Raw genomic sequence first — 19,734 nt, forward strand, 5'->3', positions numbered from 1 at the left:
TTATTATTTTTCTGATCAAGAAAGGGTTTCTACTTGTATTTCAAGGTCACCTATTGTGTTTTGTCCAATCACATAATGGTTCTCATTGTCTTTCAGTGTGGCTGATTGTGTTTTTTATTGTCCAATTACAGAATGGTTCTGATTGTCTTCCAAGGTGGCTCACTGTGTTTTGTCCAATCAGAGAATGGTTATCATTGTCTTCCGGTGTGGCTGATTGTGTTTTTTATGGTCCAGAATGGTTTTGATTGTCTTCCAAGGTGGCTCATTGTGTTTTGTACAATCCGAGAATGGTTCTGGTTGTCTTACAAGGTAGCTCATTGTGTTTTGTCCAGTCACAGAATGGTTGTGATTGTTATCCAAGTTGGCCCATTGTATATTGTCAAGTCATAGACTGGTTCTGATTGACTTCCAAGGTGGCTTATTGTTTTAGTTCAATCAGAGAAGGGCTCTGATTGTCTTACAAGGTGGCTCATTGTGTTTGTTTCATATCAGAGAATGGTTCTGATTGTCTCCCAAGGTTGTTTACTGTTTTAGTTCAATCAGAGAATGGTTCTGATTGACTTCTAAGGTGGCTCATTGTTTTTTGTCTAATCAGATATAGGGTCTGATTGTCTTCCAAGGTGGCTTATTGTTTTTGTTCAATCAGAGAATGGTTCTGATTGTCTTCTGAGGTAGCTCGTTGTGTATAGTCAAATCAGAGAGTGGTTCTGGTTGGCTTCCAAGGTATCTTATTGTTTTGTCCAATCAGAGAATGTTTCTGATTGTCTTCCAAGGTGGCTTATTTTTATTGGTCAATCAAAAAATGGTTTTGATTGTCTTCTAAGGTGGCTCATTGTTTTAGTTTAATCAGAGAATGATTTTGTCTTCCAAGGTGATTTATTGTGTTTTGTCCAATCAGAGAATGGTTCTGATTGTCTTCCAAGGTGGCTCATTGTGTTGTGTTTTGTCCAGTCAGAGAATGGTTCTGATTGTCTCCCTCAGTAGCCCATTGTGTTTTGTCCAGTCAGAGAATGGTTCTGATTGTCTCCCTCAGTAGCTCATTGTGTTTTGTCCAATCAGAGCATGGTTCTGATTGTCTTCCAAGGTGACTCATTGTGTTTTGTCCAATCAGAGCATGGTTCTGATTGTCTTCCAAGGTGACTCATTGTGTTTTGTCCAATCAGAGCATGGTTCTGATTGTCTTCCGAGAGGTATATCATTGTGTTTTGTTCAGTCAGAGAATGGTTTTGATTGTCTTCCAAGGTGGCTTATTGTTTTAGTTCAATGAGAGAATGGTTCTGATTTTCTTCCAAGGTGGCTCATTGTGTTTTGTCTAATCAGAGAATGGTTCTGATTGTCTTTCAAGGTGACTCATTGTGTTTTGTTCAATTAGATAATAGTTATGATTGGCTTCCAAGGCGGCTTATAGTTTTAGTTCAATCAGAGATTGGTTAGGATTGTCTTCCATGGTGGCTAATTGTTTTAGTTGAATCAGAGAATGGTTCTGATTGTCTTCCAAGGTGGCTTATTGTTTTAGTTCAATCAGGGAATGGTTCTGATTCTCTTCCATGGGTGCTAATAGTTTTATTTCAATCAGAGGATGGTTGTGATTTTCTTCCAAGGTGGCTCATTGTGTTTTGTCAAATCAGAGAATGGTTCTGATTGTTTTCCGAGGTCACTCATTGTGTTTTGTCTGATCATTGAATGCTTCTGATTGTCTTCCAAGGTGGCTCATTATGTTTTGTCTAATCAGAGAATGGTTCTGATTGTCTTCTGAACGTGGCTCATTGTGTTTGGTTGAATTAGATTGTCTTCCAATGTGGTTTATTGTTTTAGTTCAATCAGAGAATGGTTATGATTGTCATTCAAAGTGACTTACTATTTTATTTCAATCAGAGAATGGTTCTGATTGTCTTCCAAGGTGACTTATTGTTTTAGTTTGGCCAGAGAAGGTTCTGATTGTCTTCAAAGGTGGCCCATTGTTTTTTGTCCAATCAGAGGATGTTTCTGATTGTATTCCAAGGTGGCTTATTGTGTTTTGTTCAATCAGAGATTGGTTCTGATTATCTTCCAAGGTAGATCATTGTGTTCTGTCCACTCAGAGAATGGTTCTGATTGGCTTCCAAGGTGGCTTGTTAATTTAGTTAAATCAGGGAATGGTTTTGATTATCTTCAAAGGTGGCTCATTGTGTTTTGTTTAATCTGATAGTTGTTTTGATTGTTTTCCTAAGTGGCTCATTGTGTTTTTTGTTCAATCAAAGAATGTTTCTGATTGTCTACAAAAGTGGCTCATTATTTTTTGCTGAATCAGATAATAGTTCTGATTGACTTTCAAGGTGGCATATTGTTTTAGTTCAGTTAGAGAATGGTTCTGATTGTCTACCATGGTGGCTAATTGTTTTAGTTCAATCAAATAATGGTTCTGATTGTCTTCGAAGGTGACTCATTGTGTTTTATTCAATCAGAGAATGGTTCTGATAGTCTTCCAAGGTGGCTTTTTGTTTTGGTTTATTCAGAAAATGGTTCTGATTGTCTTCCAAGGTGGTTTACTGTTTTAGTTCACTCAGAGAATGGTTCTGATTGTCTTCCAAGGTGTCTAATTGTTTTGTCCAATCATAGAAGGGTTCTAATTGTCTTCAAAGGTGGCTTATTGTGTTTTGTTTAATCTGAGAATAGTTCTGATTGTCTTCCAAGGTGGCCTATTGGTTAAGTTCAATCAGAGAATGGTTCTGATAGTTTTCCAAGGTGGGTCATTGTGTTTTGTCCAGAGAGAGAATTGTTTTGATTGTCTTCCAAGGTGGCTGATTGTGTTTTGTGCAATCAGTAAATGGTTGTGATTGTCTTCCCTGGAGGATTATTGTTTTAGTTCAGACAGATAATGGTTCTGGTTGTCTTCCAAGGTGGCTCATTGTGTTTTGTTGAATCAGAGAATATGTCTGATTGTCTACCAAGGTGGCTTATTGTTTTAGTTCAGTCAGAGAATGGTTCTGGTTGTCTTCCAAGGTGGCTCATTTGTGTTTTCTTGAATCAGAGAATAGGTCTGATTGTCTACCAAGGTGGCTTATTGTTTTAGTTCAGTCAGAGAATGGTTCTGGTTGTCTTCCAAGGTGGCTTATTGTATTTTGTCCAATCAGAGAATGGTTGTGATTGTCTTCCAAGGTGGCTCATTGTGTTTTTTATTGTCCAATTAGAGAATGATTTCGGTTGTCTTCCAAGGTGGTTTATTGTTTTAGTTAAATCAGAGAATGGTTCTGGTTGTCTTTTGAGTTGTCGCATTGTCACATGTATGGTCAGTGAATGGTTTCAGATGTCAACCAAGAAGTTTTGTTAAATTCAAATATAATATTTTTCCCTATAAGACAATGAAAATTAAAAATAACTTACAGTATGTTGAATGATATCCAAATTAGATCTAAAATTCTATCACAAGTCTAAGTATTGAGTATTCCAAATGAGTTCCAGTGTTGTTCCAAATGATGTCCAGTCTATTGTGCTGATGTGCCAGTAGTTTCGATGCATCACAGTGATATAATCCAGAATGTCTTTAAATGAATTCATATTGTTTCCAAAAAAGCTGCTAAATCTGTAAGTATGAGCACTTTGTAAGTCCATGTCAACAATTGAAATAAATAAATAAATAAAATAAATCTTCTCAAATGACCATAACTATATTTTTCCTCTAGGACTGATGTTAATGCTTGGAATAACTACTTTTCAGTAAATCATCTCTCATATATAAACTAAGATTCAGTTTCAAAACCAGAACGAGAGTCTGATTCATTCTAGATGAATCTAAGCTTGTCAGCAAGGTCAAGTACTTTAACATCCAGCCAATCAGGAACTAGATCAGCCTGGTTTTTCAAGAACTCATGACCTGAAATCAAATCAGATAAACATGTTTACTTTGATTAGTATAGATGCATTACAAAGAAACTATGTGTTTACTAAAATGACTTCATCTTAAAGTACAACCTTTAATCATGAAGAAAATTAGTATTTAATGTTATTTACTAAATGACCCTTACTCATGAAAATTAACACACATAATATAGATATACATAAGACCAGATAAAAGTGAGAGTTGCATTAAAAGGTTTACTTTAAAATCTTTGCTTGTTTTTGTTAAGTACTCTGTTTGGATTCTTCTGTATCACGCTCCAATAAGAGTTCATCAAGAAGATGGAAAGTGGTCATACCATTGAAATTTGAAGGTACTTGCGACAAAAAAACTAATATTGATATCATTCTTTATTGGGGCCACTGAGCTGGGAATGAAAGTGATGATGACACTGACCATGCAAAATAGTTAAGGACTGATCCCTGTGGAAAATGAAGGTGATGACGAAAAGGAAAATGAACCAGCATCTCATTGTCCCATTCATTTAATTTATTTAACGTTTACAGACATGTACATTTGGCTACAAACATTACAGGATATAACAATTAGGGGAAGGTGGACTTAATTAGCCTATAAAGAAAAGAAACTGATAATAGAGTTGGCATAGATGAATGTACTAATCCCATGGAATACAAAGGCATACAGTGTGCTTAGGATTCATACTTTTTGCAGCTCTGAAAACCATGTAGATAATAATGAAAGTATGCAGGAAAAGTTGTGTTTGATAGACATGAAGCTAACTTTTCAGCTGAAAAGCATGATTTACACAAGGCTGTTGTGGCTATTGCATTCAATGTGGCTATAGTATAGTACTTTTTAGCTAATTAGTGTTACATCCAATGTGGCTATGGGTATAGCACTTTTTGGTCAGTTGGTGGTACATAAAGTCTGCCTATAGGTATAGCATGTATTGGCCAATTGGTGTTACATACAGTGTGGTCAAATGTATTGCACTTGGCCAGTTGGTGTTACATACAGTTTGTGTTGCATACATTGTGTTACATGCAGTGTGGCTGAGGGTATAGTACTTTTTAACCATTTGGTGTTACATACAATGTGGCCATGGGTACAGTGCTTGGCTGATTGGTGTTACATACAATGTGATAATGGGTATAGCACTTGGCCAGTTGGTGTTACATGCAGTGTGGCCATGTGTATAGAACTTGGCCAGTTGATGTTACATACATTGTGGCCATGGGTTTATTTTGGCCAATCGATGTTACATCCAGTGTGGTCATGAGTATACCTTTTTTACAACCTGATGCAGGTAAATTATACTGGCACTTGACCTGATACAGGTAAAAATACTGGCACTTGACCTGATACAGGTAAAAATACTGGTGCCTGACCTGAGACAATTTAAAATACTGGCACTTGACCTGATACAGGTAAAAATACTGGCACTTGACCTGATACTAGGTAAAAATACTGGCACTGGACCTGATACAGGTTAAAATACTGGTAATCTTAGTTATTTATGTAAAAGCAACATTAACAGATACATTCACAGTAAAAATTGATAGAATATTTGTTCTTGTACTCAAATAATATTATAATCAGACAAATTTTTAACCAAATGATGTGAGATTTTGGTACACGATGCTGTATTAACATGTTGGTAGATTAAATGTATATGAAAATTTATTGAATTATAGATAAGAAGCAAACAAGTTTTGAATTAAATGAGTTTTCTATTCAGTTATTTTGATATCATTAGAAAACCCAGAAGTTTTATACTTGCTTTTGGTGTTTTTGCCAGATATTAGTGGCTTGGAAGTAGGGGATAGAATTTTAGAAGCGAACAACATCAGTTTCTACGGTGTGGCCAGCAGTAGTGCTGTCAAGGTCCTCACAGGTAGCAACTTGCTGAAACTGGTCATCAACAGAACAAGGAAAGTTCCAGAATGGAGACTATCCAAAGAGAAAACGGCATGGTAAGTTTGTCATTTTGATGTTCTGTTCAGTAACTGCTCAACCTCTCCATTTTAATGTTAAGTAGATTCAAGAGAAAAATCTTGATAAAAAAGAAGGAAACCATTCTAGCAAACAATATGTTATTATGCTGTGTTTTCGATATAATATTTTAACACAAATATGAATGTAAAACATTTTCTGATTGGTGGAAAATTAAAATTTGTTAAGTAAAATATTTTAATTCACCTGTGAATAAGGCTGCAATATTTACATGTGCCAATAGCTTCATGTAGTTTATTGCCTGTAAACATGTACAAAATTGGTAAATGTGTAAATTAGCATTCTTATGGCTGTCACAGGAATTACCCGTTTTAATTAAATGATATATTTTCACATATCTGCTCAAGAAAACTGTTTAGTAATATTTTTCTGTTTAATTTTTTTCTTTCTTAATGTTTGGCTGATTTCTACATAAAGAATGGCATTGATAGAAAAAGTCCAAGTTGATGAGAATTGGTTGTACCACATATTACATAATACTACATGTTACATAATATTACACAATATATAACATTGCAAATTACATAACACATTACATAACATTACACATTACATAACATTACACATTACATAACAACACACATTACATAACATTACACATTACATAACAACACACATTACATAACATTACACATTACATACCATTACCATTTACATACTATTACATATTATCTAACATTGCATTACATAACATTACACATTACATATTATTACACATTACATATTATTAAACATTACGTAACATTACACATTACATAACACTTCATATTAAATTGATTTATGATGTACCTGACAAACATTCTTTAAACCATATTACTTACCTTTAAGAAAAATCTTTGTTAACAGGATTTTTTATTTTAAAGAAATACCATTACATTTTACAGTCCACTTTAATTTTAAAGAAACGCTATTAAAGTTAATAGTCCACTTTAGTTTCTTGCAGTCATCATAAATCCTATAAAGTGTTCCAGCCACATGAATACATTATGTCCATTTGCATTATTGAATTTTTTCAGGAGAAGTAAAAAAACCAATATTATGATGATATCAGGCATGATTTTATTAAGTATTCAACAATTTTATTAAGTATTCAACAAAGACATGGTTCAAAGACTGAATCCTGTCATTATAAGAGTCATGGGTTAAAGACTGAACCCTGTCATTATAAGAGTCATGGTTTAAAGACTGAATCCTGTCATTATAAGAGTCATAGTTTAAAGACTGAATCCTGTCATAGTAAGAATCATGATTTAAAGACTGAATCCTGTCATAATAAGAATCATGATTTAAAGACTGAATCCTTATAATAAGAGTTTAAAGACTGAATCCTGTCATCATATGAGTCATGGTTTATGGACTGAATCCTGCCTTAATAAGAATTTAAAGACTGAATCCTGTCATAGTAAGAATCATGGTTTAGAGACTGAATCCTGTCATAGTAAAGTCATGGTTGAAAAACTGAATCCTGTCATAATAAGAATCATGGATTCAAGACTGAATCCTGTTGTCATAAGAGTTGTGGTTTAAAGACTGAATCCTGTCATAATAAGAGTTTATAGACTGAATCCTGCCATTATTAGAGTCATGGTTTAAAGACTGAATCCTGTCATAATAGGAGTTTAAGGACTGAATCCTGTCATCATAAGAGTCATGGTTTAAAGACTGAATCCTGTCGTAGTAAGAGTCATGGTTTAAAGACTGAATCTTGTTGTAGTAAGAGTCATGGTTTAAAGACTAAATCCTGTCATATTAAGAATCATGGTTTAAAGACTAAATCCTGTTATAATAAGAGTTTAAAGACTGAATCCTGTTGTCATAAGAGATGTGGTTTAAAGACTGAATCCTGTTGTCGTAAGAGTTGTGGTTTAAAGACTGAATCCTGTTGTCGTAAGAGTTGTGGTTTAAAGACTGAATCTTGTTGTAGTAAGAGTCATGGTTTAAAGACTAAATCCTGTCATAAAAAGAATCATGGTTTGAAGACTGAATCCTGTTATAATAAGAGTTTAAAGACTGAATCCTGTTGTCATAAGAGATGCGGTTTAAAGACTGAATCCTGTTGTCGTAAGAGTTGTGGTTTAAAGACTGAATCCTGTTGTCATAAGAGTTGTGGTTTAAAGACTGAATCCTGTTGTCATAAGAGTTGTGGTTTAAAGACTGAATCCTGTCATAATAAGAGTTTATAAACTGAATCCTGCCATTATTAGAGTCATGGTTTAAAGACTGAATCCTGCCATTTTTAGAGGCACGGTTTAAAGACTGAATCCTAAGTTTAAAGACTGAATAATGCATCATAAGACTTGTGGTTTGAAGACTGAATCCTGTCATAACAAGAGTTTAAGGACTGAATCCTGTCATCATAAGAGTCATGGTTTAAAGACTGAATCCTGTAATAATAAGCATTTCGGTTTAAAGACTGAATCTTGTCATCATAAGAGTCATGGTTTAAAGACTGAATCCTGTCATCATAACAGTCATGGTTTAAAGACTGAATCCTGTAATAATAAGAGTTTTGGTTTAAAGGCTGAATCCTGTCATCATAAGAGTCATGCTTTAAAGACTGAATCCTGTAATAATAAGAGTTTTTGTTTATAGACTGAATCCTGTCATCATAAGAGTCATGGTTTAAAGACTGAATCCGGTCATAATAAGAGTCATTATTTAAAGACTGAATCCTGTCATAATAAGAGTTAAAAGACTGAATCAGTCATAGAAAGAGTCATGGTTTGAAGACTGAATCCTGTCATAATAAGAGTTTATTTTATAGACTGAATCCTGTAATAATAAGAGTCATGGTTTAAAGACTGAATCCTGTAATAATAAGAGTCATGGTTTAAAGACTGAATCCTGTCATCATAACAGTCATGGTTTAAAGACTGAATCCTGTAATAATAAGAGTCATGCTTTAAAGACAGAATCCTATTATAATAAGAGTTTTATTTTATAGACTGAATCCTGTAATAATAAGAGTCATGGTTTAAAGACTGAATCCAGTCATAATAAGAGTCATTATTTAAAGACTGAATCCTGTCTTAAAAAGAGTTTAAAGACAGAATCCAGTCATAATAAGAGTTAAAAGACTGAATCTGTCATAGAAAGAGTCATGGTTTGAAGACTGAATCCTGTCATAATAAGAGTTTAAAGACAGAATCCTATTATAATAAGAGTTTTATTTTATAGACTGAATCCTGTAATAATAAGAGTCATGGTTTACAGACTGAATCCTGTAATAATAAGAGTCATGGTTTACAGACTGAATCCTGTAATAATAAGAGTCATGGTTTACAGACTGAATCCTGTCATAATAAGAGTCATGGCTTACAGACTGAATCCAGTCATAATAAGAGTTAAAAGACTGAATCTGTCATAGAAAGAGTCATGGTTTGAAGACTGAATCCTGTCATAATAAGAGTTTAAAGACAGAATCCTATTATAATAAGAGTTTTGTTTTATAGACTGAATCCTGTAATAATAAGTCATGATTTACAAACTGAATCCTGTCATAATAAGAGTTTAAAGACTGAATCCTGTCATAATAAGAGTCGTGGTTTGAAGACTGAATCCTGTCATAACAAGAGTTTAAAGACTGAATCTTGTCATAATAAGAGTTGTGGTTTGAAGACTGAATTCTGTCGTAATAAGAGTTTAAAGACTGAATCCTGTCATAATAAGAGTCATGGTTTGAAGACTGAATCCTGTCATAATAAGAGTTTAAAGACTGAATCATGGCATAATAAGTGTTGTGGTTTTGGAGACTGAATCCTGTCATAATAGAAGTCTAAAGACTGAATCCTGTCCTAATAAGAGTTTAAAGACTAAATCATGTCATAATAAGAGTTTGAAGACTGAATCCTGTCATAATAAGAGTTTAAAGACTAAATCCTGTCATAATAAGAGTTGTGGTTTAAGGACTGAATCCTGTCATAATAAGAGTTTAAAGACTGATTCCTGTCAAAATAAAATTTAGAAACTGAATCATGTCATAATAAGAGTTTGAAGACTGAATCCTGTCATAATAAAAGGTATTTAGCTTATATGGCAATTGAAACAATCACAAGGAGAGTGAGGTACATGGAATGCACATTGTCAGTGGTTTACATGCACATTGTCAATGGTTTGCATGCACATTGTCAATGGTTTACATACAGATAGTGAGGTATGGCATACACATTGTCAGTGGTTAACATATAAATAATGAAGTTGTTGTTGTTGTTGTTGATCTAGGGTTTAACCCCATTTTTCAGCACAAGATAGGCTATACATGGCGGCCAGTATAACTGGTGGAGGAAGAACCCTGGAAAACCCAGGGAAGAACCACCGACCCACGAGAAGCTACTGGCAGGCTTTCCCACGTACCCACACTAGCCGAGCCTTGGACTACAACCCACGCAGACAGAGGTGAGATGGCAGTGATCCGGTACGGTGAGCGCTTTAGACCACTCGGCCACTCGGGGCCCCAAATAATGAAGTATGGCATGCACATTGTCAATGGTATACATAGAATTATCCATGAACCTAATGTGCATATTAAATAGCATGATTTTGTTTATTGTATACTGTGTACATGTTTAGAAGGCTCGTTAATCATTGCAGCCTTACATCTGAATGCTTAAGAATCAAACATCAAAATTTGTGGCAGCAAAATATTTTAAAACAACTGTCAGTATAACATACATTCTGATTGGTTAATCATCAGTATGTGTGGCAGTAACATATTTTAACACAACTGTCAGTGTAACATGCTTTCTGATTGAAAGAACATCAAAATTAGTGGCAGTAAAATATTTTAACACAACTGTCAGTGTAACATGCTTTCTGATTGGTTGAAAATCAAAATTTGTGGCAATTAAATATTTTAACTCAGCTGTCAGTATAACACACATTCTGATTGGTTAAACATGATAATTTGTGGCAGTAAAATATTTTGATATATCTGCAAATGTAACACGCTTTCTGATTAGTTTAACTTCAAAATTAGGGGCTGCAAATCATGTAAACTGTTGGAATTGTTTATGCCATTGTGTCTTCATGACTCTCTCTGTGACGTAGCAACATTTTCTTATGTTTTAGTTATTGGTGGTTTACTGTCACAAAGTATGATTACTAGCCTTACAATCAGTAAAACTATCCAACAGTAAAACCACCATGAATGTGGTCAAATACTCAATACAAAACTGTCATCCCCTAAGTGGCAGACAGAGCAGTCTTTCTTAACTTGCTTCACACATATATAATACTGTGAAAAAAGGATGGAACTAGACTTGCTTGATACTTTTACTGTATGTGATATTGGGAACAGGAAAAGGTATAGGACTAAACATTCCTCACATATTTACTGTATGAGACTCCAGGGCATGCAATTAATGCTAATCCACTATCCCATGCTTAGTGCTTTCTGTTGGGGCAAATCCAAATTTGAAAATATTGGATTGAAAACAAATTTTATTACTTAGTTATTTATTAGTGTATGTTAATGTATTAAGTGCATGTATTCCTTGGTAAGACTGCAAATTTTCTTTCTAAGCTTTACAGATAGAACAGTTGTTTTTTGTTTGAATTTTATGTAATTTCTCAAGGCCACTAAATATTTTCTCAAATGTTGAGTAAGTGTGTTTTCTTTTTTTGTTAGCCTTCTCTGATAATTGTTTTGCCTAGATGTTGCCATTCCATTCAAAGTTTCTCTGCCTATTTTATCAGTAGTGTAACTTGTAGACTTAAGTGTCAACATTTCTGATTTTATATACAAGTACTTTAATGGCATCACAATGTTTTTCACAGGGTGTCATCTCTGGTGTAAGCTTAGTCATCCAGGTTTGGTTACAGTTTTTATAATTACACAACAGTTAAGATACACATACGATACACATAAGATACACATAGGATACACATAAGATACACATAGGATACACATAGGATGCACATAAGATACACATAGGAAGTTCATAAGCTATAATGTACTGAGCACATAATTTGAGGCTGGAGTTGCAATTTATATTTGAGCTGAGATATTTTAGTTTATCTCAAGATAATTAATTGAAAAAAACATAATGGATATAGTATGGTGTTATTTTTCTATAAATTAGAACAAAATATTTGTACCTGATGTTGATGGAAAATAAAAAAAGTGTCAGACCCTTTCCCAGAACATTAAATTGTAGGTCTTTAGTATAATTTAGGTATATCATGATATTCATGGTATGATCAGAAATATCATGGTAACAAAAATTGTGGTACCCATATCAAGTATTCTTTCAAGTTAAATACAGTTAATATTATCTTAATTAAGATGTTGGTGCAAATAAATATGTATGAAAGAGTAAATGTCAATAAAACACTTTGAATACAATAGACAACAAATGGGTCAATGTCAGTAAAACTCTTTGTATACAGTAGACAACAAATGAGTAAATCTCATTAAAACAATTTATACAATAGACAAAAATGAATAAATGTCAATAAAACACTTTGTGCACAATATACAATAGATGAGTCAATGTCAGTAAAACTCTTTGTATACAGTAGACAACAAATGAGTAAATCTCATTAAAACAATTTATACAATAGACAAAAATGAATAAATGTCAATAAAACACTTTGTATACAATAGACGGTAAATGGGTCAATGTCAGTACAACTCTTTGTATACAGTAGACAACAAATGAGTAAATCTCATTAAAACAATTTATACAGTAGAGAAAAATGAATAAATGTCAATAAAACACTTTGTATACAATAGACAACAAATGAGTAAATCTCATTAAAACAATTTATACAATAGACAAAAATGAATAAATGTCAATAAAACACTTTGTACACAATATACAATAGATGAGTCAGTGTTAATAAAACACTTTGTACACAATAAACAGTAAATGAGTTTATGCCAATACAATGTATGTATACAATAGACAATAACTGAGTCAGTGTCAACAAAACACATTTGTATACAATAGACAATAACTGAGTCAGCATCAACAAAACACATTTGTATACAATAGACAATAACTGAGTCAGTGTCAACAAAACACATTTGTATACAATAGACAATAAGCTGCAGAGTTTGATGCAATACGTGATGTGGTCACTGCACTCATATAGAAAAGGTTCAAGTTTAACTGCAACATCATTTGGGTGGAAAACTACATTCAAAGATGGAATTCTGTGTGATTTTTTGTTTTGGAAAAAAATATTGTCACATCATATATTTGTCACCAGGTGTTTATCTTATTTGCAACTTGCAAAATTTTTGCTGACCAACAGCAAAAACATAGATGTTCATTGATGAGGGATCAAGAATACACATGGCAGTGAATAGGGAAAAGGGAAATCACTCCAAAGCAAGTAAAAAGTGTATAAAAAAAATAATTTGGCTATCTCACTGTGTTGGGTTTCTCCAAAACAAAATTATGCTTGAACTTTTTCAGCTCATGTTTTTAGACATTTAGATTAAATTAATTTCTTAACTTTATGTAAAGCTATCTTAAAACTTGATGACTTGCTTTTATTTAAAAGTATCAGCAGATGTTATAATTCTGTAACCTGTGGATTACAGTTTCAGCTAGTGTTATAGTTAGATAAGCTGTGGATTACAGTATTAGCTTGTGTTATACTTAACCTGTGAATTACAGTTCTAGCAAATGTTAATACTTAGAAAACCTATGAATTAGAGTTCCAGCTAGTGTTATACTTAGATAATATGTGGATTATTGTATCAGTTAGTGTTATACATAGATAACCTGTAGATTACAGTATCAGCTTGTGTTATATGTAGATAACATTGACTAAAGTATCAGATAGGGTTGCACTTAGATAAACCTGTGAATTACAGTTCCAGGTATTGTTATACTTAGACAATATGTGGATAAAAGTCTCAACTAGTGTTATACATATATATCCTTTGACTTACAGTTCCAGCTAATGCTATACTTAGATTGCCTGTGGATTGATGAAAAATCAGAATCATTCTTGCCAGAATACCACATGCTTACACAATACAGTAAATGTGAATTCATATAAGTTTTTTTTTTGCATTTTGGATTGATAGAAGATCTGACAACAGTTGCAAACATAATACTTAAGTCTCAAAGAATACAGGGATCCCTCACTATAAAGCCCCTCCATATACCACTGTCCCTTTTATAACATGGGTATGGTCCTGGATCCCATATACAATGGTCTCTCACTATAAAGCCCCTCTCTATACTAGTCCCTCACTATAATGCCCCTCATTATATTACTGTCCATCTTATAACATGGGTATGGTGATATAATCCATACGATACCTCATTGTAAAGCCTCTTAGTATACTAATGTCCCTTGTATAATGTGGATATGGGCATGGATGACAAAAATTTGTTTGAATTTGGTTTTATTCTTACTACTTAAATTATTTCACTTCATTTAAGTTCATGGCTCAGAAGAAGCAATTATAGTATTTCACATCATGAATGACTCAGTTTTGGTATTTTTTTGTATGCACTATTGTGTCACATACTTGTTGCAACCTGCCTCATTATTATGCTGTCTTACTTATGACTTGGATAACTATTATGACAGCCATGAACAACATTACCATGAGAAAGCAGTGTATGTTAACAGACCATACATTCACTGTTTTGGTACTTGAAAAAAATACTGTAGGTATGACAAAGTGTGTAAGGATGAAGAACTGTAGTGTACACAAGCCTAATTTTATTTAGTAATACTAATAATTGATTTTTTTTCCAGCTAGAAATGTGTTCTGGCCAGCATTACACTCATACAGCTACCTTTGGTATGCATTTAATTTGTATGCTGGAGATATTACATGGTAATTATTTTATTACCATGATTTCATTAATTTATACATTTCAATTGTTAAGTGAAGAACTCACAGAAGGATGGCATTTTAATGAAGGTATGTTTAGGCTAGTTTTAAATATGTTTTGTTGGCTGTTTATTCAGAAAATGTTCCATTGACAATCTATGAGGAAATTAATGATTAAAAATAAAGTATTTGTTAGATATTTTCAACATGGTCTTCATATGAAAAATGGTTCAGGGAAATTTAAAATTGTAGAAGTACTCTTCACTCTGGTATGACTTTGGTTTGCTGTAAGAGAGGTCAAAAATATTAAGTTCAATGAAAAATCATCAGTATATATTGATTCATCATCAGAAAACAAACCAGATGGGCAGACAGCTTTCATTCCTTTATAGACTAATAATAGACAAATCAGAGAGAAACACAGCAACGGACAATAAATGTTTGGATTGAAGAAAGTTAAGCTTTCCACAAGCACATTTACATTGGCAGTATCTAGGTTTCCTAGCAATGAAAACATTCATGGTTAATCTCAGATTGGCTGTGTGTGAAGTTGACTGGATTGACTCCAGTCAACTTTTTTTCACTTGGCAGATTTTGCCTAGCAACAGGAAAATGAACATATTACCCTAGATATTGCTACACTAACCTTTAAAACTGTATGATTTTTGAACTGGTATGGTTCATCTATAAATGTTGAATACCATTATTATCAGAGGCAAGTATAAACTGGATGTCTGTGTTCAGACTGGTGATCTATCATTTTCAGGGAGTTGTATGTAGCATTGGTACTGTTGATGAAACAAAACTTCCTGTCTTGTCTGCTGGATTGACATGTATTTTGCCTGATTTTTATCCTCAGTTCTCCTTCAGACTTTGGTATGAAAGTGATTTACCAGTAGTTGTACCAGACTCAACGCATATATTGAAAAGCTACATATTTGTCCTTGTAGCCTAACCTTGGACACCTACCATATTTACACAGACTGGTACATAGAATTCATTTGATTCATTCCTCCCTATTATTTTAAGGAATGGTAGACATGATTTTTTAGCAGTCTCAAATAAAATCATGGAAAGTAGGTCAAAATAGCAAATTTTCATGAGAAAAACACCTACCAGGCACGTTTGGTCTTAATAGATATCCTGAGGTGAAAGCTAGATCCTCAGCAGGGAGGATGGACAGATGGAGAAATAACATTGGGAATCCTTTGTAGTGGCTGGAGCTGCAGTGGCTCATTAAGGCTTTGGACATGAGACCAGAAGGGCCATAAAATGCCAAACAAAACCATGCTTTGGACACGATACCAGAAGGGCCATAAAACAGCAAACAAAACCATGCTTTGGACATGAGACCAGAAGGGCCATAAAACACCAAACAAAACCATGCTTTGGACATGAGACCTGAAGGGCCATAAAACACCAAACAAAACCATGCTTTGGACATGAGACTTGAAGGGCCATAAAACACCAAACAAAACCATGCTTTGGACATGAGACCAGAAAGGCCATAAAACACCAAACAAAACCATGCTTTGGACATGAGACCAGAAAGGTCATAAAACACCAAAAAAAACATGCTTTGCATGCAGATTCTAGGTTTTTTTCCAATGGAAATACTGTTCATGCTAAAAGGCTGATATATTTGGGCAATTTTCCAGCTACTTTCTCTGATAAATCCCTGAAAAGAAAGATGGAAAGATGCATGTGTGATCCATAGCACAGGCTGAATATTTGCCACCATTTTCATGGAAGAAAGCCAAATATTTTATCTGCTCCAGCAAAACTTGTAATGGAATTTGTTAAAGCTTTCTAGAACTCACTAGAACTGCTGAAATAATACTTCTTTGAACTTACAAAAACTTCCAAATACATAAATATGGAAAACTAATTATTTGGGATAAAGTGGAATGACACAAGGCATACAGGATTTATTGGGTACTTCAAGTTAGTCCCAAGTAATGCTGTGTGAGTCAAAAGTAACTGTTCATAACATGCCAGCAAATTTATAAGATCCACAATGATCTTCTGACTTCCAAAAGTCCAGTTTTTTCTGATGCAAAGGCCGAAATAATTTGATTATTACTAATGAGCTAATGGAATAATCTTTGATTTAAAGGACATCCTACAAGTGACTGACCACTCATGTGGCCTAAGTGGTTATAGTGTCCACCTTGAATATGGGAGGTCATGGGTTCGAAGTACGGCAGAGTTGCACCAAAGACTTCACTCGGCACTCAGCATTAAGGGGTTTGTTTTAGACCTGGTGGGCCGTGTGTCAGGATAATATGACTGGGTGGGACATGATGCTACATGTCTGTGGCATGATGCCCCATTGCTAGACATCACTATAAACTGCCACATTGCAGACATCATAGTGATATGACTGAAAAATTGTTGAATTAGGTTAAAACTCTAAATCACACACACACACACACACACACACACACACACACACTTCAAGTTCTTAATCAGTAATAAGCAAATGTTGAATTATGTTTGTAAGCTAGAATTATCCTTAATTTTTAAACATAAATTATTCTAATAGTCAATCAGGAATGTTTTGAAACTTACAGTATTTACTGTATATGTTGGGAGACCATATTTGTTGGGACACCATAAATTAATTTTAAAAGTAATTTTTTTGTGCACTGTATGTTCTGGGACAGATCGTTTTTTTTTTACTTGTAAATTGTGGGACACCTTTTAAATTTGAAAGTTACATGTCAGAAAATGCACTCCAACTGAAATTTTATTTTAAAAAATATAAAACTTTACTTGAGATAAGACTCTTTAATCCATTGCAGCTGCATCTCATCAACACAATCCTTCTCCTGTACACATACCATCCATTCTTTTGATGCATGAATATTGTTTATAGCTTTCTCATGAAAAATTGTTAGAGGCAACACATCACCTGAGGCAGAAACTGCAAGGACTAAAGTTAGATTTTTTCAAATCTGCACCAGTCATGCTAATTCTCACACTTTTGACCCCCATCTTATCATCAGTCCGTCCAGGAATGCGATCAAAGTTCACTAGAATTTCATCCATGTTAATGATCATATTGTCCATGAAATCATCTGCTTCTCTTCAGGCCTTCATGAATTCATCACATGATTTTATTTTCTCCAAATCTTCTGGGCGATGCTGGTCATCAATGTCTGTGTACAAAGCACTATATTGCGTACTTTAAAAATTGTTCTATTGTTTCAATTTATTTTCAAAATTCCCATGAATACCGGTGAAAAGGAACCAAAGTTTGGTTCCATATCTTGGCCGTCTTTGTATATTCCCCAAAAAATAAAATCAGCACACTTAAAAGAATAAATAGTCGGCTTCCAAGGTCATCTTACTTTGCAATAAAATAACTTTTGTATCGATATCCTTTGAAAAAAAGTAATCAAAGTCAGCTTTTGAGGTCAGCTCGCTTTGCAATAAAAATAACCGTTGTCTTTGATGTCCTGTCGATAAGCTTGCTGCCAGTTGTGTTTATTAACCACCCAGGCTTCTATGTACTTGGCATCCATAGTTATAATTAATACAAAGGAGCATTGATGTCTGTGGGTAAATAGTAATGATACTTTTGTAACCCGTGCTGGCAAAAAGATTGTCACTTGCACTCAAGTGAATGTTTTCAAATAATGATTTTTATTTGTGAGATACTGTCATATATTAGACCTGATATAATTCAGTCTTGATTATTTTGCACCTAACATATTGTCATGCTTGAATGGCAGTTGTCTTCAATATTTCAGTTGATTATTTTCCTCTTGTTTGTGATATAATCTGCTTTTCTTCTGGCCTTCATGAATTCATCACATGATTTTATTTTCTGCAAATATTCTGGGTAACTTTGGGTCATAGACGTCTGTGTACGTAGCACTATATTGTGTCACTTTAAAATTTTGGTCCATTGATTCAGTTTATTTTCAAAATTCTCATGAATACCAGTGAAAAGGAACCAAAGTTTGCTTCTGTATCTCAGCCATCTTTGTATATTCAAAAAAAAAAGAAAATTGGCGCACTTAAAAGAATCCATAGTAGGCTTCTGTTGTCAGCTTGCTTTGCAGTAAAATAACCTTTGTATTGATATCCTTTAAAAAAAAGTAAGCAAAGTCAGCTTTTGAGGTTGTCTTGCTTTGTAATAAAAATAACCTTTCTCTTTGATATCCTGTTGGTTAGTTCAAAGAAGGAGTTTACTGTTCACTGCCAGTTGTGTTTATTCACCACCCATGCTTCTATTATCCTTAGCATCTGTAATAATAATTAACACAAAGGGGCATTGATGCCTGCGGGTAAATAGTAATGATACTTATGTAACCCATGCTGGTGAAAAGATTGTCATTTACACTCAAGTGAATGTGTTTGCAAATAATGATTTTATTTGCAAGATACTGTCAGTAGACCTGATATAATTCAGTCTTGATTATTTTGCACCTAACATATTGTCATGTGTGAATGGCAGTTGTCTTCAAAATATTGGTTGATTATTTCCATCTTGTTTGAGATTTTGTTCAATTTGGTTTTCATTTCTTAAGGGATACAATGTCTGCTGATTGGCAGTTTATAGTGATGTCTAACACTGAGGCATCATGTTACAGACATGTAGCATGATGTCCCAACCAGTCACATTATTCTGACACAGGCGGACAAGTCCTAACACTAACCACTTAATGCTGAGTGCCTAGTGAGGCAGCAGTTAGTACCATTTTATAAATCTTTGGTATGACTGGGCCAAGGTACAAACCTACATCCGAGGTGGATGCTGTAACCACTAGGCCACTGGGATGGTCTGCACTTGGGTTAAGAAAGAAACTGATCGATTTTGAGGTCAAAAGGTTGAATGTCAAGGTGACTGTGACTGAAACAAGATAAATGGTGTCCACAGAATAACATTAGTTCTGCAGAACAGACCTGCACCAAAACTTTGTGGATAGCTTGGTACTATAGTAAGGAAAAACCAAATTACATTGGGGTTAGAAGGTGAAAGGTCAAGGTAACAATGACTGAAAGAAGAAAAATGGTTTATGCACAAAATTTTCAGTTTTATATGTAGAGGACTATTAAACACAGGGAAGGC

At 34.1% G+C, this 19,734-nt stretch overlaps 1 protein-coding gene across 2 annotated transcripts in view; it reads left to right on the forward strand.

The window, feature by feature from the left end:
- The window catches only part of LOC149794935 (uncharacterized), a 114,923-nt gene that overhangs the window by 13,433 nt on the left and 81,756 nt on the right, over positions 1–19,734 (forward strand). For both annotated transcript variants that reach the window (XM_089964596.1, XM_089964595.1), the window contains exon 4: positions 5,637–5,811. In XM_089964596.1, coding sequence (XP_089820722.1) covers positions 5,637–5,811 — 175 coding nt within the window. The remainder of the gene's footprint in view (positions 1–5,636; positions 5,812–19,734) is intronic.

This window comes from Sinohyriopsis cumingii, chromosome 7 (assembly GCF_028554795.1).
Source record: "Sinohyriopsis cumingii isolate HCF-2022 chromosome 7, ASM2855479v2, whole genome shotgun sequence".
NCBI lineage: Eukaryota > Metazoa > Mollusca > Bivalvia > Unionida > Unionidae > Sinohyriopsis > Sinohyriopsis cumingii.